At 36.0% G+C, this 21,590-nt stretch overlaps 1 protein-coding gene across 6 annotated transcripts in view; it reads right to left on the reverse strand.

The window, feature by feature from the left end:
- Positions 1 to 214: 214 nt before the first annotated feature.
- LOC123524894 (stathmin-like) overlaps positions 215 to 21,590 on the reverse strand; it is an 81,416-nt gene continuing 60,040 nt past the window's right edge. For 3 of the 6 annotated variants that reach the window (XM_053538464.1, XM_053538463.1, XM_053538462.1), the window contains exons 3-8: positions 16,548 to 16,667; positions 14,773 to 14,927; positions 10,639 to 10,830; positions 7,330 to 7,470; positions 5,295 to 5,441; positions 215 to 3,407 (exon numbers count right to left, since the gene is read on the reverse strand). In XM_053538464.1, coding sequence (XP_053394439.1) covers positions 3,327 to 3,407; positions 5,295 to 5,441; positions 7,330 to 7,470; positions 10,639 to 10,830; positions 14,773 to 14,927; positions 16,548 to 16,667 — 836 coding nt within the window. In that variant the 3' untranslated portion in view covers positions 215 to 3,326. The remainder of the gene's footprint in view (positions 3,408 to 5,294; positions 5,442 to 7,329; positions 7,471 to 10,638; positions 10,831 to 14,772; positions 14,928 to 16,547; positions 16,668 to 21,590) is intronic. The other 3 variants (XM_053538467.1, XM_053538465.1, XM_053538466.1) reach the window with 1 other exon arrangement.

A 21,590-nucleotide genomic window follows, 5' to 3' on the forward strand; every position in this document is an offset into this window, starting at 1 on the left:
TAAATGAAACCACCATCGTGCAGACAAGAAAATGTGGACAGACAAAGGGCAATCATGAAAGCCCATCCTGTCACTATGTGACAGGTGAGCTAAAAAGAACCTGCTAAGTTCTTCTGTCAAAATCCACAGAGAGCATTCACATTACTAAAATGTTTCGATAATTGTTCTCTCCCTATCAGTATAGGGTATATCAACCAACAACAACAACAAAGCATTTCATGAACATGGTTTATTATTAGCATATGAAGATAATTCTATACTGAAGACAAAAAGATACCAACAATGAAAAGCTTCCAGCATGCCATATACAGATACATGTATATATTAATGAGTAAAAATCTGACTGGCGCATTGGCTATACAGTTCAATTTCTTTTTTTTTTAGTAGGAAATATGTAGGCCTAATTTTGCAATTTTACATTTATTCCATTAAACTCAAGTTTATAATACATAAAGAATAACTAAATATGGCACTTTCAGTATCCGCATATTTGTTTTTCTTTTAATCTACTATCACCAATGTGAGCTTTAATACTCGGAAAAAAACCCAATATGTTTACACATCCAACAATAAATCCATTTTCTATGTACAGATATCATTTTTCTTTGCAAATACTGATATCATCTTTAAATATCTTACACTGAATCCACCACAGCAATAAAGCCATACTTTTTTCACTGTCCAATAATGAAATGAGAATGAATTATTTTATGAAAATAGCTAACACAACTACAGATACAAAATTGAATGACTGGAACAGAATAAATAAATGAATGCTTATTATGTGGCAGCCATTAAAATTGCTGCTGAAAGCATGATAACATAAGGCCTAAAAATAGACCACAATTCCTTTATACTAACAAAGGTTAAAACACTAAAATAAAAATTCCAGCTTAATTTTTTATAGCAGGTATCCATGCTTATTTCTGATCAATGATGGATCTTTTCTCCCCCAAATTTCTGGGAAAATGTCCAAATCAACACCTCAATAAACTAGGTGACAAATTAGAAGCTATCACAACAGTGACTTAATTTCTATTATTTTCCCCAATTACATTAAAATGATTCTCACATTTTCAACTAGCAGATCTATATGGAACATGTTAGGTTCATGTTTTTCAAACTCATCAGGGAAAAACACTGCCTTAATAGCATTTCACTTTGGATGAAATCCAGACGTTGTCCCTCTGCATTATTTTAAATTTCTCTTCATTATTGCAAATTCTACATTTCTAAAAAGTAACAAAACTTTTTGCTTTTTTTTGTTTTATGAAGACTAAGAATGGACACGAAAAGCTGGAGGAAAGAATTATTTAGGTCTATTTTTAGGCCCGATCCGTAAGCAAAGAAAATACTGGGATTGTTCGAGACAGATTTATACATTTAACATGAAAGAAGCCATTATGCACAGACAACTTGCATTGAAGACATTGCATTTGAATTGAGTCAGGCCTCACAATTAATGTATCAGCAAGACTACTTTAAACCATGTGAAACATTGCTAAACCTACTTAACTAACAGCTGAAACGAACACATAACTCAAGTTCCCAAAGACAAAATTGTTAACATTTTAATGCAAAGGTTTAGAAAAATATATTATGGTAAACTTTTGATCTTGTCTTTTCTTGATGTTTTTCAAAAAGAGCCAAGACATTTCCATCTTTATGTTAATTTAACCAAAATGCTGTGCACACCAGACTAAAGAAAGCACATCTGTTATTTAGTAACATAGTATTACAGAATGCTATTTTTAGCATTTTGATGTTCATTTCAGCCCTGTCATTAATAAAAAGAAACTACAAATGTACAATACCTAAGAATCACTAACCATACCGATAATATTGTAATAATAATAAGGCAGTTGTACAGCACTGGGGTAATGTAAAATTTACACAACTATTCTAAAATAACAGGCGTTTTGTACAAGGTTCCAATAACAAAGAAATAAGAAATATAATAGCACTATTAGTACTGCAGTGGTAAACAAACACAACTCGAGATTCATGTAATACTAAATATAACTTGACAAAGACAACTTTACAGAAAACATGGACATTCCTATTTTCTTAACGAAAGTATGGAATAAGAAAATGGATTAAATCCAGTCTACTACGATTGTCTATGATGAAAACAAAAATAAAAATCATGTGTTTCAACATTGGTTGAAAGGCATTTGTTGATAATTTTATGCAAGTAAAGTTCTATTAAAGTTATATTACTTGTAAACTAGCTTGGTTGAGTGATCAGAATAAACCAGCTTGAGCAAGACAGACAAGAGTTTGGTGCTGGAAGGTATGAAGCAGAAAACTCGGGTAAAGGAATAGAAAAAATAGCTGTTATTAAAATCTTTGGCAAAAAAGTAAAACTGTAACCTACTTTTCCTATTGGCAGAAAACAGCCCACTTTGGTGTCATGTGCAGTTCAATTTTCTAATCTTTATAGGTTGCACATTGTGAAGGTGCAAATGACTTAAAAATGCTTCAAAATTTTACAGGAGGTAAAATCTTGGAATTTAAGAAAACTGGACTCACAGACAGAACCTTTTTTTGAAAAATTAAACAAGAAGTTCTATATCTCAAAAACACATATTCCATTTACCTAAACTTATTTCCATTGATTTCGAAAAATAAGATACAACGGTTAGATAATTTTGATTTTTACGTGAATTACCAATACCGTGCAAAATATAAACTCACAAAAGCCACACAGCAAGAAATGTTATGAGTTTCAACAACATTTGATTAGGATACCTTTATGATGAAAAACAATATATCATTTGGAGAAATGAAGTTTTAAGCCAAAACTGTAAACACACATTTAATATTCATACATTTGTTTCTAATTTTGATGTATGCTAGAGAACGAAGTAAACATGTTTACATGTATTATTTGTATACAACTTATTTTCCAAACATTTTCAATTGTATGTAACATATAAAAACAGTACTGACCATTTTATATTATCACAAGCTATTACTAAATTGAACTTGTGAACATCTGATTGTAAATTCCAACTTCTCAGATAAAATTCAGTCCGAGATGGGCTTCCATACTTTTAATAAATGCTTCATATTCTTATCTAATAGTATTCTTTCATGAATTTAAGGATTAAAATCTGTTTTTTGTAACATGCAAGAAAATCTGCTTTCACACAACACTCGAAATCCAAACATCGTAACATTAAAGAACAAATGGCAACATTAGGATGACGCATAAAAAACTTGTGTTGCATTAGCACAATGAGCCGATTGAATCTGTGTAGTTGGATGTATTATTGGTCCCCTCACATTTTCTATATACAAGTCACTTCACTCCACACAAGCATTTACTGATCTGGGCTCGCGTCACCGCCATCTTCTGTTTTCAGTGCTGACTTGTTTTTTCTCACTTCTTCAATTTTCTTCTCCTGAAATTTGCAAGATGTGATTAAATGTATAAAAAATATGCATTACAACACTAGCACAGAAACAGTACACATTTATTGAATAACAGTCAAAACTATTGCCCAAGGTATGAAGGTAGATAGTTTTGACTACTGACTGCCAAGCCATTCTTATATGACATCTGAAACAATTTTTTTTTTCTCTCAACTTATTTACTGTAGCCAAGCAAAGCTGTATTGAACTATAGGCTGGTCAATATCACAAACTATTGTCAGATTGGCAATTTATATAATATCATTTTATAATAGTAAGTAATATAAGAGGTTAATATTTCAGATATGTAGGAATTTACTATATATTTCAATAGGCCTTCCATGTATCAAATTTCGAACAACAACATTTAACAAGAGCACCGCCTTGCGGGTGCTGACGCTCATCTGATTTTTTTTGTATAATAGAAATATTGTCCTACCCATGATTTTCTAAGTCTAAAAAGGGCCATCATTCTTGCAAAAAGCAGGATAGAGTTATGTTTCTTGATGTACAGTGTCCACTTATGATGGTGAAAAACTGTTGCAAGTTTTAAAGCAATAGCTTTGATAGTTTATGAGAAAAGTTGACTTAAACATAATATTCAACCAAGAAAATGATTTTTCTAAGTCCAAAAGGGGCAATAATTATTGCAAAAAGCAGGATGGAGTTATGTTGCTTGCTGTACAGGGTCAGCTTATGATGGTGAACAAGTGTTGCAAGTTTTAAAGCAATAGCTTTGATAGTTTAGGATAAAAGCTGACCTAAACATAAAACTTAACCAAGAAAACTGATTTTCTAAGTCCAAAAGGGGCAATAATTCTTGCAAAAAGCAAGATGGAGTTATGTTTCTTGATGTACAGGGTCTGCTTATGATGGTGAACAAGTATTCCAAGTTTCAAAGCAATAGCTTTGATAGTTTAGGAGAAAAGTTGACCTAAACATAAAACTTAACCAAGAAATCTGATATTTTCTAAGTACAAAAGGGGCCATAAATCTTGCAAAAAGCAAGATGGAGTTATGTTTCTTGCTATACAGGGTCAGCTTATGATGGTGAACAAGTATTCCAAGTTTCAAAGCAATAGCTTTGATAGTTTAGGAGAAAAGCTGACCTAAACATAAAACTTAACCAGGCAACGCCGACGCCGACGCCGACAACCGCTCAAGTGATGACAATAACTCATCATTTTTTTTCAAAAAATCAGATGAGCTAATAAACTTAGACGAACATATTTACATTACATTTGTAAGATAAGTATCTTTTAAGTTCCAAACATTTGGAGAATTATATGTAGCAAACCACTGAATATATCCAACAATTTTCACTGGAAAACAATGTTTGTTGTGTAAGAATATCACACGGATAGCTTAATGTTTGCATTAAAATATTTTTTCCTCAAGTTAAGAGTAGTTTTGTGCAGTTACGTGGTTGTGTTAATTATCGTACCTTAGTACAAATAAGCTTAAACAAATGGTCAGAAGGTATGCAAAGTCCACTTCAATACCAGTGCATCTATGAGTTTACATATACGGTAAGAAATGTATAGTATAAATTTTATAATACCAAATATTCTTCAAGTGTTAAAAGATAGTACGGTCACATGACATGCAAGTGATTTGATAGCTAACAATATCCAACATAAATCCTCTCTGATCTTCACATTCCATTCCATCCACCAAAGAGTAACACAAATTTAATTCCAAAATTTCAATTCATGAAGCCTGACTGTACAGTAATTTTGTAGAGCAAATACATCCCTACACTGGCAGCAAAGTGCATATCCAACATAATTCAACTGCTCTACCAGAGGCCACACATCAGAAACATTTTGTATGTCCATCGTGGTACATTTGTATTACTTCAACCCTTTTGATCTTACATGTTCTCTAAGCCTGTTTCGCTGCTCTGTGAGGTACTTCTCTCTGTTTTGAATGGCCTTCTGGATCTTCTCCAAGACTTTTTCCTCCGAGTATTTGCTCTTCATCATGTTCTCATTTGCTTTGATCACCTCCTCCACATGCTTTTCCTGGAAATTGCAGAAAAAAGCACACAAGACTATATCACTACACAATAACTGCATGCTATAAACTAAATACATAACAAAGAATCAACAGAGCAGAGCGTTTATAACTGTTAACATATTGCCTCTTTTGGTGTGCCAAACTTGATGAGATGTATGCAAATGGACAATGAATATTCATTCATTTGTTGACTGTTTAAATACAGCTTCAATATTTTTTTATCTTAAATTATTCAAAGTCATCTCCTCACCTAATTTCCAACATTATGCATGTAGCATGTTTAAAATAGATTCTACTGCCAACCAGGCAAGACAAGATAAAACTAGTTAACAAGAGCTCGTAGAACAGGAAATGCCCCCCGTTGATGCATTCAGTAATTGTACAAGGAACAGAAAATATTTGGTCACTGTGTACTGGACGTTTGACGTACCTACCTCAAATCAATAATTATGTGTCATTTACCAGTCAAAAGTGACCTTTGAATCAAATGTGATCTTAGACCAAAGCATTCTCTAGTAATTGGGCAAAAAAAGTTCTCCTGTTCTGGTTTCATGATCCTAGGCCCAAGCATTCTCAAATTATCATCCGGAAAGGTTTAACTATTCCGGGTCACTGTGACCTTGACCTTTGATCTACTGACCTCAAAATCAATAGGGGTCATCTGTTGGTCATGACCAACCTCCATATCAAGTTTCATGATCCTAGGCCCAAGCGTTCAAGTTATTGTCCGGAAACGGTTTAACTGTTCCAGGTCACTGTGACCCTTTCTTTTGAACTAACAATCAATAGGAGTCATTTGCTGGTCATGACCAACCTCCCTATCAAGTTTCATGATCCTAAGCCCAAGCGTTCAAGTTATCATCCGGAAACGGTTTAACTGTTCTAGGTCACTGTGACCCTGACCTTTGACCTCAAAATCAATAGGGGTCATCTGTTTGTCATGACCAACCTCCCTATCAAGTTTCATGATCCTAGTAGGCCCAAGCGTTCAAGTTGTCCAAAAACGGTTTAACTGTTCCGGGTCACTGTGACCCTGACCTTTGACCTCAAAATCAATAGGGGTCATTTGCTGGTCATGACCAACCTTAACTTCCATGATCCTAGGCCCAAGCGTTTTTGAGTTATCATCCAGAAACCAATTTGTCTAGGGACTGACCAACATCTGCAAAACAATATACCCCTCCTTCTTCAAAGATTGGGCGTAATAACGGACAATACAGACTAGAGAAAAATTCAGTCTGAAGAGTTTGTTTGGTAGGGTTTTAAAACACCCTGACACAATTCATGTTATATGGCAATTTTCCAACTTTAATGGGGAAGATGACCAAAGAAGATGCCCCTTCAGGTACTTTTAAAGACAAAAAAGGGCACCTGAGTAGAGCCATTAACCTGCCCCCGAGCCAGCTGGATGACTTCCTTAAATGATGACCCAAGTAAGACTTCAACTCTTAGTGTTTGGGGGCAAGTGAAACAACATCGGCTACCTTAACTATTGAACATAGAGACCCCTTTATCTGCAGCGATTAGTAGAAAAGGTGCTTTTGGTAAACAATGTGAGATAAAGTTGGAAGTCTTTTTCTTCAATTAAACAAGTTAGCTCACACTTCAGAAAGAGAGCAATACAGTAGTAATAAAATAATTAACGAAACAAGATAGATCTAACTCATCAAAAAATAAACTAATTTTCTATTAACTAGACAACAAAGATGTATAGATTATATTATGTTCTCCACATTATTCAATATGGATCCCGTTTTGTAATCTGATTTTAAGTCCTATGCTGTAAGTCCTCATCAATGCGAGCAGGCAATGGGAAGATGAAGAAAACTCTATTTTACAGCCTACTGTCTATATTGGTCATTGAAAGTTGACTATACTGGAGTGGTAACTCACATGTTCCCTCAATCTAAGCACCATACTTTCAATTTGAGAGTTTCTTTTCCCCGCCTTCTGTTCCAGCTTGTTTTTGATTCGTTCCTCGAGTTCCTTCGCCATCTCGTCACTCTTTCTACACGTCTCTTCAACTTTCAACAGCTGGACAACAACAATGCAATGTTTAATTATCAAGATCTTCCAATAAACATATTTCTTGGCTAAAACTAGACTTTACGAAAGGTTATAAAGGAACAAGCTTCTCGCTCCACGATCTTTCTACAACTTGACAAATTCAATTCCTCAGTAGAATATGGAAAGATGTAATTAAACAACTAATTCTGATTCTGTGTTCTTACAAGAATGCTTTACAAGATATTCCAGAAATGGCTTGTATGGATGCTTTAGTAATTGTAACGGCATAAAATCTTCATGTACTTGAACAAAAGGTAAACAGTCAAATCTAAAAGCATAAAGATGCAGAATGGCATTTACTGAAAAACAAAGCTAATTCTTTGTTTTTAAAACATTTTATAGTCCCTTTTTGCCCTTCAAAATATGCATCAAGTGCATGGAAAGACTACTGTTCTTAAGACATAAAAGGTAACATTTTAAGAATTGCAGTCATTGAAAAAAACATGAGTGACATATATGCAGTTATTTTACCATGAAGTAATACAACATACATAAAGACAATAGCAGCAGAGGTCCAGGGCAAGGAATTTTCTTGACAGGCAATACACCAAAATTATTATATTTACAAGAAATGTAGTATTCCAGTTGCAAAAGAAAAACATAAAATACAGAATTCAAAGGAACTTTTGCAATTTAAATCCTCTGATTTTCTCAAGCCTTTTCACCCTGTTTCAACCCAGAAATAAACGTTCTGTGTGAACACAATAGAGATACAATATTTATGAAACTACACACAATACAACATGCATAAATAAATGTTATAAAAGCATATTTAATGGTAATGAGAACACAATGAAGGAAATACTTGCTAAAAATAAAAAATATTGCTAACTAAAGGTTTTCTTTTCCAAATCCTTTTCTGTGAAATCTTCAGCTTTTGAAGTGTGCACTTGCATACGACAACAAAAAATGCTGCTTTACACTGTCTGAAACTGTGAGTCATATAATTTGCAAATCTTATTTTTGCCTTTTATACACATGTTCGCAAAACAGTGACAGACAAATTTAAAACTGTGAATATTCCTAGAAACTAACCCCAAAAGTAAATTAGCTGAGAAATGGGAATTCTCAACATAACTACTACATGATTCACTAGTATGTCTGGTATCTATGAAACCATGGTTCATACAGAACTTTCAAAACAAAATTCAAGTGATTTTCTATGGAAATGATCTTCAATACAGCACCGATAAAATTTCTCAACAAACTTCACATACTTAAATGCTCAATTTTCATACCATCCCATATTAATGCAAAGAAATTTGTATTTGAGTAAGAAAGATTTTGTATGGGCTCTGTTGCTTTTGGGCCGTCTCAGGGATTCGTTGTCTGGTTGGGTCTTGGGCGGTCTGTGTATCTGTGGGGTTTTGGTGGAACTTAATCTGTCAGTTAAGACGTCTTTAAATTTCTGCAGTGAGTGCAGGCGTTTTCTGGGTTCTGCTGGATCTGCGCGGATGCATGGGCATGTCTTGATTTGCCATGGTTGTGGGGTCACTGGGTCGGTTTTCTTGTGACAGGGCTCATGCATGCTACTTTGAGTTTATGTTGGTCACATTCCTGTTATGTTAGTAAATGTTACTAGTGTTTAGATGGTTTGTGATATTTGTTTGCTGAACTGTTTTGGCTATTAATTTGTACATGCATTTATCTGTAATGCTGATGCCCTTAAAGGGCCAAGATTTGAAATAAAACTTGAAAACTCACGTTGTGATAATTGCGTTTTAGAGTACTAAAACCCATCCCGGTACCATACCGTACTATCATTTACTCGTTGGTAAGCCCTGTTGAACATAGGTCTGTCATCTGTTCGTCCCGCCCCCCCCCCCCCCCCCCCCCCCCCCCCGACATTTTGGTCTGATCTGTTATTTTTTCTGATTTTCTATTCGCAGAACATTAATTCAAGGGCAATTTATCAAAATTTACTTGTTTTCTTTTTTGAAAATTCAAGTACTTTACATGGAGCTTTTGGCAGTTTCAAATTCAAGTACTTTTTAAGACCTGTGCGAACCATGGAAACTGTGTTTTTGTTGGTTTCTGTTAGGTTTCTACTTGTATATTACAAGTCACAAAAAACTTACAAAAGCTGTGGTGAGTTTTAGCTCAACTATTCAAAGAACAGGTAGAGCTATTGGACTCAACTGTGCGTTGATGTCAGCATCCCAATTTGGTTAAGTTTTTGTATGTAAGCTGGTATCTCAGTAACCAATTGCAGGAATGGATTGAAACTTCACACACTTGTTCACTGTCATGATCTGACATGCACTGCACAGGTTCCAAAACTCTAGTTTGCATTGTTACAAAATTATGTCCCTTTTTTGATGAAGCAGTTTTTGTATGTAAGCTTGTATCTCAGTACCCCAAATGGAAATGGATTGAAACTTCACACACTCATCCACTGTGTTGCGCTGACATGTATGCATTCTACAGGTTCCATAACTCTGTATTGCATTTTTACTAAATCGTGTCCCTTTTTTTCAACTTTTATATTAATTCAACTGACAAGGCTGTTGAATAGTTGAGCGTTGCTGTCCTACGACAGCTCGTTTTAATACTGGTAAAAGTATGCATTTTCTTCTAATAAAAGTGATTTTTCGCCATAAATAACACAAACATTGCAGTTCAAATTTCTCAGATTCTGGCATTTAATACAGCATGATACTTTTTCAAGCCTGTCTTGAGACAGTATACAGCAAGCCATTACCATCCTAACACTGACACTGATATGAATAGAAATAAAGAAAGTGCAAGCATTACAAACGACATTATAAAGTGTGATATACTTCTATATGCAACACCACCAGTACACAGCAAAAAGCACAACAAATAAGGTGTTTTCCCTTGTAGCAATTGCTATTTAAATGCACTAGGTATTTCAACAATCGCTTCTTTGCACAGGACACCTGTGAAAACTACAGAAACTGGCCTATTCATCAATGGATTAAATCATTATATTAATGAAGGGTCAAAACTCTGGTTACAATGGTCCAAACATTGACTGACCATCTTTGAGTTTTACCAATTTAATATTATGATATACTTGTTACATATCAATACTGCCACAGACATATAGACGGCAGACCGATCTGTATGCCTCCAACTGCTGAGCTGCACGAAATAAAGTGAGGTAAAGCTTACATGTTCACGAAGTCGTGTCTGTAGGGCCTGAATCTGAGAGTCTCTGTTCTCCTTGTTTACCTCCATCGACCTACGCAGTTTCTCTCGGGTGGCTTGGGCAAAGCTTTCCTCTTCCTGTTTGGCCTTTTCGAGAGCTTCTTGTGCACGTTCTTTCTGTTTCTGTAGTGGGGCTAACTTTTCTGCTTCCATTGACTGAAGAACAAGAATGGTTTGTAAAACAAATATTAAGCTTCCCCATCTTGATGGCCTGTCCGAGGCAACTCCTTATGTAATTTTGGTACACATGTAATTTTATATGTGCTGTGACCTTGACATGTGACCAAATTATCTAAAAAATAACAGTTATTGATTGGAAACTATTATCAATGTCAAGGTTACTGTGACTTTAACACCTGCAGTACTGGCCAAAAACAATACAAGTCATCTGACCTAAGGCAATGATTCTATCAAATCTAAAAGCAACAAGAGTGGCAGACTGTCACAAAATACGCCTGTCATTGAACTTTGCCTAATTCAAGGGCCATAATCCAAGAGTGCTGGGGCGAGTTGACTGGTTATCTAACTTGGCCGAAATATTATGCCCACAAACACTGTCAGCAAGTTCGGTGAAGATCAGATGAAAACTGTTCGACCTAGGGAGAGGACAAGGCTAAATTCCCAGATTTCGAGTAATTCAAGGGCGTGCCTGGGGCGATTTGGCTGGTTATCGAACTTGGCTGAGATATTATGCCTACAAACATTATCTGCAAGTTTGCGAAAGATCATATGAAAACTGTTTGACTTAGAGAGCGGACAAGGCTAAATTTTAGGGATGGGAACGAATATTCGAATATTCGGAAATCGGTCGAATATTCGAATATGAAAATCAAATTCGAATATTCGTAAATTATTGTATATTTTTGTTCAAAATAAGTATCATTGATTTTGGGCAATATGAGCATGCTAGTTCTACAGAATAAAACCATGTTATGTTTGTTTATCGAGTATCAAAAGATGTCCAATTAACAAGCAAATAGCAATGCATAATTGGCAGGGGCCATTGTTACGGATTAACATTTTGCAACAGGCGTCATTGTGTCAGATGCATGTCAAAAGATGTCCAATTAACAAGAAAATTGCAATACATAATTACCTGGGGTCATCGCTACGGACTAACAGTTTGTATTAGGCGTAAATGTGATATCTTTTTATCTTTTGTTCATTTTTATTGGCGCCTGTTTTATGTAACAAGTTGTAGAATTTTTTTTCGAAAACAATACCAAACTTGTAGATATTGCCGATCTGTTCACAATATTTTGACCACGTTTCAGACCATCCGCAGAATCGGGTTTCATCCGCAATCGGCCGTATTCGAATTAACTTTTGAAGTACTTTATAATAAAATCAAGATAACATATGACTGATGCATAAGTTCATGTTGAAGGAGGTTTAAGTTTGCCTTACTTGCTTTTTACACGATGATTTTTACACGCCGATTAAAAATTTTCAAAATGGCGGCGGTAATACAACAGCGCGTCACGTGTTTAAATGGGACGACCTGCTATTTTTAGATAAAATTGCGACGGTCTAAATTATAATCGTTTTGAATTTTTTGTATCATTTTGAAGCTAAAACACTGAATTAGTTAAATATCTTCATGATTATACTAACAGAATCGTGAAATAAAATGCTAGGATCGGCGGGTTTTGCTAAGTAGGATCGGGTTATCCGAAACAAACATTTTTTTGGCCTTATTACGTACGATGATCCACGCTGTAAACAAATGAATACGTTGTGTATATGCCAATCACTTAATAAGAATTTAAAGCTTCCATTAAAACAAACCGAATATTCGAATATATTCGAATATCGCAAACCGAATATTCGAATATTGATTTCAGTATTCGTTCCCATCCCTACTAAATTTGCAGTTTTTTCTAGTAATTCAAGGGCCCTAATCCTTGAGTGCCTGAGGTGATTTTGCTGGTTATCGAACTTGGCTGAGGTATTATGCAAGTTTGCGAAAGATCATATGAAAACTGTTTGACTTAGAGAGCGGACAAGGCTAAATTTGCAGTTTTTTCTAGTAATTCAAGGGCCCTAATCCTTGAGTGCCTGAGGTGATTTTGCTGGTTATCGAACTTGGCTGAGGTATTATGCCCACAAATATCACCAAGTTTGGTGAAGATCTGATGAAAACTGTTTGACTTAGAGAGCGTACATGCTTTTGGACACCGCCCGCCCGCCACGGGGTTTCGCATAATACGCCCCACTCTTTCACTGACACTTATCAGAACCCGTTTTCAGTTTCAAGGCTGCTATGTTTTTGACTCTCAACCCATTGACCCCTAAAACATTATAGGTCATCTGTTGACCACAGGCAATAATTCTATGAGGTAAAAAAGCATTAGGCACTTGTGTTTATCAGCTGATACACAAAATTGTTTTCATCCTCAAGGTTCATGTGACAACAAAGGTCATACTTATCTACTGAAAGATTCAATTTTTGAAAACAGTTCTTTGTTGGGTACAATTGGGAAATAAGGTATTTTTTCATTTGGAAATCATGACCCAGTAAAGGCTATAAGATCAGCTGAAACAAGAGCGCCGCCAAGTGGGGACAATATACGCCCAAAGGGTTACATCAGAGGATGGGAGCAAAATTTAAAGAACTTGACTGTTGAAGCCCAAAGGACAGGAACAACAAAAAGAAGAAATTCCAAACAAAATACAAGTCCACAAAACAATTCTTATCAGGTAAAGTTATGTCAAAATACATCTAAAATTTGGATGTACCATCCATGTTGTACCACAGAAAAGTGGTCTCGGTTTTTCCCTATGGCCAATAATAAAAAAAGTTTCAAAATAGGCTATTTATAGTAACAAAAAAGGGAAGTAATTCACTAAAAATTTATTGTAAGAGAACAAAAAAGGGATCTGCCAAATAAAAAGAAGAGCACTGCAATGCAGAGCAATATACACAAAGCAAAGTCATATATGACCTTTGACCCCTAAGTGTGACCTTGACCTTGAAGCGAGTCATCCAAAACATGCACTCTGCACGTCGCCTCAGTGTGATGAACATTTGTGCCAAGTTTCTCTGAAATCCTTCAAGCAGTTCCAGAGTTACAGAGCGGACACAGCAGTCATATATGACCTTTCACTCCTATGTGTGACCTTGACCTTGAAGCTAGTCATCCGAAACAAGCGCTCTGCACGTCGTCTCAGTGTGGTTAACATTTGTGCCAAGTTTCTCTGAAATCCTCCAAGCGGTTCAAGAGTTTTTGCACGAAACACACACATATGATCTTTGACCCCTGTGACCTTGACCTTGAAGCGAGACATCCAAAATATATGCTCTGCACATCGTCTCAGTGTGGTGAACATTCGTGTCAAGTTTCTTTGAAATCCTTCAAGGGGTTCAAGAGTTACAGAGCGGACACGAAATTGCTAACGGACGGACGGACACCGGGGGTATAACATAATAGGTCCCTTTGGGCGTATAAAAACTAGACGTATATTGTATAGGACACTGGTGTCCCCACCTCCTGTCATTTAGCTGTCATGTCGTACTTGAGTCAATGCAAGACAAGTTAATTTTTATATGCTACAAAAGAAACTGAAAAATTTTTTGTAGGGGCAAGTAAATAAGGTTACATCTCTTAATAAAATCTCAGATGCACAACTTAACATGCTGCACAACATTCCTATATAATCTTATGACTCCTGATCAAATACATTTTGGGATATGTGCAACAGAAACTTTTATGCCCTTAATGCATATTTTTGGCTATGACAACAGCCATATTTAAATATGGTCTGGCAGAGTGACATTTCAAAAAGAACAACAGGTGCACAATTTTACATGTTAAATAATGACGCCCTGATGTTTCACTACTCTAGGTAAAAATACTTTTTGAGTTATGTGCAACACAAACTTTTAGGCCGTTTTGACTAATTCACGGGCCACTTCTCTGGTGTGGCCAAGTGGGATCCTTACTAAAACCCAGGAGCACAAATTCACATGCTGATTACAGTCGGAGGATTGGTGACACTAAGTCAAATACTTTGTGACACAAATTTGGGCAGACATCATTAGTGACAGTGGACATATGGCTAGGTTTGGGGGTGTAACACTGAGTAAAAGGAACATACCAGTCTTCTTTCCTCTGCTTCCTGAAGTTTGCGTACAATATCATCATGTGTGAGGCCCTTGTCCTTCGGTGGTGACGGTGGGCGGGGAACATCCCCCGAGGCTGGCTTCAGGATCACCTCATATGCAACACTTCCGGCATTTGTCTTAACACTTTCTGTTTCGAGAAAGGGGAGATTACTCAAGATTAGTACTTGGCTTAACATTTTCTTCAAATCGCCTCCTGGAATTCAGGAACGATTGTAGGAATATTGACCAAATCACGGAAAAGCATTATTGATCTTGAGTAATTACTGATAAACTGCCAGACATTGTATATTCTCTTAAAGCCTTTCCTGTCGAGACCAAATAAAACTTTAGTGTCTCAGGTACCAAGATAATATTTCTGAAGATGTTAATAGCTGTAATAATGCTTCTGTCGGAAAAATTTCAATTTCCTGAGGAAGCAAAATGTAATATAATACCAGTCTAATTACGGGAAATATTAACAGTGTTAAAGCATCAGCATGCATACTATCAGTATATGCAAAAAAGGACAAATATTATATTATACATAATAAACAAAGAGAAAAACGCACTAAAAATAAAAAACACAAAAATCATTTGAGACAGAAATGTATCTCAAGCTTGTATAAAGCCATTATGGAATCTCCCAAATTTATGGACTTAGAGAAGATAGAGGTATTTGCATAAAATTCATGTATTTATCAACATTGGCCGAAGTGTTATGATTATTTTTCAAAGATCTTATATTTGTGATTTAAACAGGAAATGGTGAAATATCAAGGAATATTGCATAGGATATTGCATTTAATACTCTTGAATTCCAAAGAAATTGTAATTTGGTGACTGGGCACCACCATAACAAAGCTTGCCAATGTTGTAAGACAGACCATGTTTGATATACCATATCCTTTGCATTATTCCACCTAAAATTAAAGGTGACACTTTTTTCTAACAAAGCCCAATAAGTTCCACATCTACCTGAAAATATCACTTCTGACAAAAACATTTCTAAATCTTTGTCTCTTTAAAAGGAAAAGGTGAATTCTAGTTATTTGCTCACTATTTTTTGAATACTGTTCTTACTTTACATATTACACAAAATCTCCCAAGCAGGCAATACAATATTACCAGAAAAATTTGTCTTCAATTTCTTGAATGATAATTTCATTACTATAAAGTAAAAACAGAAGACTTTCAAGTGAACAAGCACTAGTACAAGTTTGTGTAAACAGAAACTCGTCAAAAGCATAGAAATAAAATTTAATACAATTTGCTATTATCACACTAATAATAAGAAAACATTGAATAAAGTTCACATTATAACTAGGCACTGGACTTCCATTAAAATACAGTTCATAAATCTCAAGGCATTTTAAAAGCTTGCCGCAATCAAAGAATAACTAGACAGTACACATTGCCATGTTAAAGACTTACTGCGCTGGACAAACTGACATTCTATATATTATGCTACAATGCTACAAACATAACATATCTCAGTATTGCCACGAAATAATGTACAAGAAGACTCATAAAAGAGTAAGTAAAATCTGAAGGAAAAAGCAAATAAAACTGATAGGCCAATACTAAATTCCTCAAATCTTCCTGAAAAAAGAGAGAAGAAACTACAATGATGAAGAAAAAGTTGGCTCAACATTCAACGCCACTTTAAGAAAACAATGCAGTAGAGGTTTAATATTGGCCCATTGTCTGAAGCAAATAAATTTACAAGATCCTGCAAGTGACAAAAAATTACAATGTTGACATTCATCACCTTTCCCTTTCCAAACAATTACAGCGTCAAAATGTCCGGGTCGCCCCGGATGGATCTGATGGTGTAGTTTTGTTTTGGGAGATCCCCGCATACACGAGAAAAAATTCAGCAAATTGCAAACTGTTCCAGAAGGCAAATAAAGACAATATAAAAGAATACAGATTATTAAGGCAAATTTATATCAAAGAGCATTTTACAGTAATCATTATACGAGCATTAACTGGTTAGTTTGGTTTCATATTATTCATGATGTGTAGTAGAATTTATATAATACCAAATATTTTGTCTCTTCAGGAATAATCTGGAAAAAAATAACTACCGTATTTTCCCGAATAAACGCCCCCAGGGGCGTTACATATTCCAAAGAGTGTTCATTTGAGGTAAAAAAATAAAAAATTAAAATTTTTACAAAACTTAAAAGCATCGTTCAAACCAACTGTAAAGTGTTTCTGTGTTGTTTAATTCCCCCAAAACGTAATTATTTGGCATCCAATTTAATGCAGTGTGTCTTAAAATTATGCATTTAAATACGGTACCTCATGTATTCCTTGACACGCTCGCGACATTACACATTACGTCATCATACCCAAACAGCTGTGTACTCCGATAAGATTTTCCTTAGTACATGCGGGTAGCAATACACAATGTCAGTGGTTTGACACGCTGCTTATGTGCCCGCTTTTAAATTAAAAGTTATTAAAACTGCTGAAGAAAAGGTTAACACTTTGCCGCAAATTTGTTTAAAGTCGACAGGAAGCTTGTGCGCGGGTGGTGCAAAAACAAATCAAAAATGGATTTACCGTTTAATTTTCTATTTGATGATTCTTGATGATACTTAGTATAAACGTTTTGGATTTACGGTACATGTACTGTTTAAAAGTGTGTTTAATTCTTAATACATTGGATACTTACTGTAAATTACTTATTATGTGGTCTTATAAAAATGAGGAAGGTGATTTTTTTTCGTTCTTGTTGACTTTTTTCCCCCTCCAAAACGGGTGGGGGGCTTTAATTAGGGGGGGGGCGCCTTAATTCGGGAAAATACGGTATGTGAAATAATTTTTTGAAATATCCTCAGGGGTGTAGAAATCCCAATAAAAATCCACTTGCAAACAGTTCTTCTTCTTCTTGGCGTTCACCGCCTACACTGTCACCCCTGATCCAGCAATGAAGGATGCTGTCCTCTTCAGGTCCTCCTCCTTGCCGTGCATTTTTTGTAATTCATTGGGGTGCTGTTTGGCCAAACACTTTTTCTTTGGTTTTCCAGACGTGGGCATCTCTGCAGAATGTGCTCAGCAGTTTGCTGTTCCAGACCACAGGGGCACATCGGAGAGGGAGACAATTTAAGCTTTGTGCACATGTGGGCATTTAACCTGTTATGTCCTGTGCGGAGCCTAAAGATGATCTTTCTAGTAGGTGGTAGTCATCCTTGGTTGGCCTTGGCTTTGTAAGTGCTTTGATCATTGTCACCTTCTCCTCGTGAGTAATGGCATTCTGTGGCTGGTTATCTGTAGCTCCAAGCTTGGCTAATCTGTCTGCATTCTCATTTCCAGGTACACCACAGTGTGCAGGTATCCATTGTAAGGACACAACTCTTGTTTTGCATAGACTGAACAGTGCCCTGGAGATGGATGTTTGTTTGGAATTTTCCAGTGCTTGGAGTACTGACAAAGCATCCGTGAAGATAACCATGTTGGGGCAGCTCTCTGGTGACTCCTTAATGAGTTTAATAGCTTGTTTGATGGCCTTAACCTCTGCTCTATAGTTGGTACAGTGCCTTCCGGTTGGGATACTATTTGTCTCTGATCTTCGAGATACAGTTGAAAGATGCACTCTTCCGTTTTATTGCAGCTGAGCTGACCGTCTGTGTACACATTGTCCATTTCTCACAATAGTGTTTGTCAGGCCTGTGTAAAGGATAGCGGGTATTCATTGAAGACCTGGGGGAAGACCAGGAAACTTGGTAGTATAGTCAGTTGATTGGTCAGTTTCCATGGCTCTGTTAATCTGATACAGTGAAGGAATGGTTGTCCAGTGCTTGCAAAGGTTTGTGAGCTTTGTTCTGTCAAAGTGTCCTCTTTTAACGTTTTTGGTAACCCTTCTAATTGGCTTCAGGAAATATCTGAAGTTTGTATTTTGTTTGTACAATTTGCGATCTCTTCTCTTGCAAGTGGGGCATGGCGTAGCGTCAAATGGCCTTAATGGGTTAGATTTCAGTGCTCTGTAATGACTAAGGCCTGATTTGCACCTTGTCTAACCATCTGTGATTTTCTTGGCTGCTGTTATCACACTGAGAGAACTTTGGATGGCTAATGGACCCAAGTATACTGTCTTGAGTATGTTTTTCGTGTCTCACCAATTTGTACCGCAAGTTACCGTAGAAGGGAATTTTCGTCCTTGCTTCTGCTTGGTAGATGTCCTTCCATGTAAGGCTGTCGAACGTTACTCCAGATGTTGCTCCCCACTTCGCAATGGTGCACAATCTATATAGCCAGCATCTGTCTGCTTTGTGACAGTGAAACAGGGTTGTGCAGTGACTTCTCAGTGGTGACCTGAACACCATGTTCTCCCAGTGAAAGCCTGTCTGGCTTTTGATCTGTAGTTAGCTAGTTTGCATTTCCTCTGAGACCAAGACCAATATTCGCATAGAGAGAGTTGCTCCTCTAAATTCAGCACACCAGATCATTGATGAAGAAAAGAAGTGAGGATATTCCTCCTTGGGGAACTCCATTTCGTTGCAGAACTTAGACTAAGTTTCATAAGTCACTCTAGCCCTTCGTGAAAAGATAGGACTTTATCCCATTGATGTGCCTCCAACACTCCTCTGAGTTTCACGAGAAGACCATGCAACAGTAAAATTCACTTGTCAACATTGGAAAGAATTCAACCATGATCCTTAAATCACCGCCTTTGTAAATTTGATTCACAAGTTAGATTTTCTTTTAAATAGAAAATCATAAATCTAATAATAGAAACTTTCTTTCATATATGCGAAACAGTATACTAGTTACAAGATGGCATGGGCATGTTATAAGAAGCTATTTTCTATATTAAAGGTGGTCAAACAGCATCTTAAAACATTTTTCATAGATCCCTATTAGAAATGTATGTATATAATATTATGTTTTATGAAATTTTGTAACAGTTACTACTCCTTTTTAAAAACTAACATATTCCAAAAATGGACTGTTTCTTTTGATTTCAATATAATTTCTAATTTTACACTTGCATCTGATTCAAACAATATGAACCAAAAGGGAAGATCTAAAACTTCCAAATTCACTTGTTATTTCGAATTAATCCAAGATTAAATCAATGTAGGTAAGGGGAGGTAATAATGATTTACAAATTAGCATTTCTAATGTATTTCAGTTAAATATATGTGTCAATGTAAATCTTTGACATATACAATACAAAAGCTCGTACATCCATATCTTTCCTTCAGCAAAGTATGTTTAGAAAATTTATGAATATGCTTAAATGACTCTGACCAGTGGGTCGGGCAACAGCTAAAAATACCTCCAGTGAAAATCTAACATGTATTAAGCACTCAGTGAAGGCAAATAAGTGTAACATCAGTTCTTAAAACTTTTGATCAAATCCATTCCTTGATCAAATCTGAATAACCACCTTTAAGTCTAGAAAATTCATTTTATCACTTCAGTACTCTACTGACGTATAAGTTGGTACTTCATATTCAGACATAATAAAAATATCCGGAATCTCTATGATCAAAAACCTCCATACTTTCTCCAACAAAAGCATAAGATTAATTTGTCTGGTTTTCAATGTCCACGAAATACCAAAATCAATGCTACTGCAATCATTTATATGCATATTTAATCAAGCCATCCTAGAAAAGTACTTACCACTGTCTGATAGTTTATGAAAAGACAACAAACAATCTTCTTTAGACCTTATGTTGTCTCAAAAATGATACAAAATTCTATGTTCCTGTACCATTACATAGATTTAAATTTTAGATATTTATATAATCTTTACAGTTTAATCAAAATGTCTGAAAAAAAAACAACAACAATACTTTTTTGTTCATTTGTTAAGACTGGCTGTCTGCATTTTTTGAGACCATCTTTATGTCGTAACTATTTTACACTTTTTAAGTTACAAAATGCGACTGCAATAAATCATGGTTTTCTCCATAAATTACATTTCAAAGGAACAAATGTATGTGTTTAAACAGTACATCAGGAAAATTCCTTCTTCTTACAGAAATGTTTCTAATCCCATGAAGTTTAATGAAATTGATGCAGTGTTCTGTTAGGGCCATTGCCTCCATTCTGACAGTGGCCATGAGCGAGACGCAAAATCGCACAAGTTTGTGAAGCATGAGACCATGATGACGAAGCCTGAGATTATTTTGCAATTTCCCCATTGTCATCTTGCTCTTCATGAAATGCTTACTCTAGCGATAGGTCTGATCAAGACTGCGAAGCGCGAAAATTTCATGAGCAATGAACAAAGAGCGAGATCACAAAGGCTGAACTGTGAAATAATTCCCCACTTGGCAATCATACCTCCAGTTCTTCATCGTGACTTTGCACTTCGCTCAAGGCCACTATTGGGAAGTGATGGCCCTGACAGAACACTATAAATTTAGTCCTTTACTGAACCTTTAAAGCTGTGATGTGAGGTTTTATATGAAGTTTTCAAGATCTACAAAGGCAGATTGTCAATACAAGCCTGAATTCAGGTCCACTCCTGAACAAGAGCACTGCAATTGCGGAGCAATATATGCCCAAAGGTATGACGTTTGACCCCTAAGTGTGACTATGACCTTGAAGGGAGCCATCAGAAACATGCGCTCTGCATGCCGTCTCAATGTGGTGAACATTTGTGCCAAGTTTCTTTAAAATCCTTCAAGCAGTTCAAGCGTTACAGAGCGGACATGAAACAGTCATATGACCTTTGACCTCTAAGTGTGACCTTGACCTTGAAGCAAGCCATCCAAAACATGTGCTCTGCACGTCATTTCGATGAGGTGAACATTTGTGACAAGTAGGGGTGGGCGATATACCGCGGTAG

Source organism: Mercenaria mercenaria, chromosome 3 (genome assembly GCF_021730395.1).
Source record: "Mercenaria mercenaria strain notata chromosome 3, MADL_Memer_1, whole genome shotgun sequence".
NCBI lineage: Eukaryota > Metazoa > Mollusca > Bivalvia > Venerida > Veneridae > Mercenaria > Mercenaria mercenaria.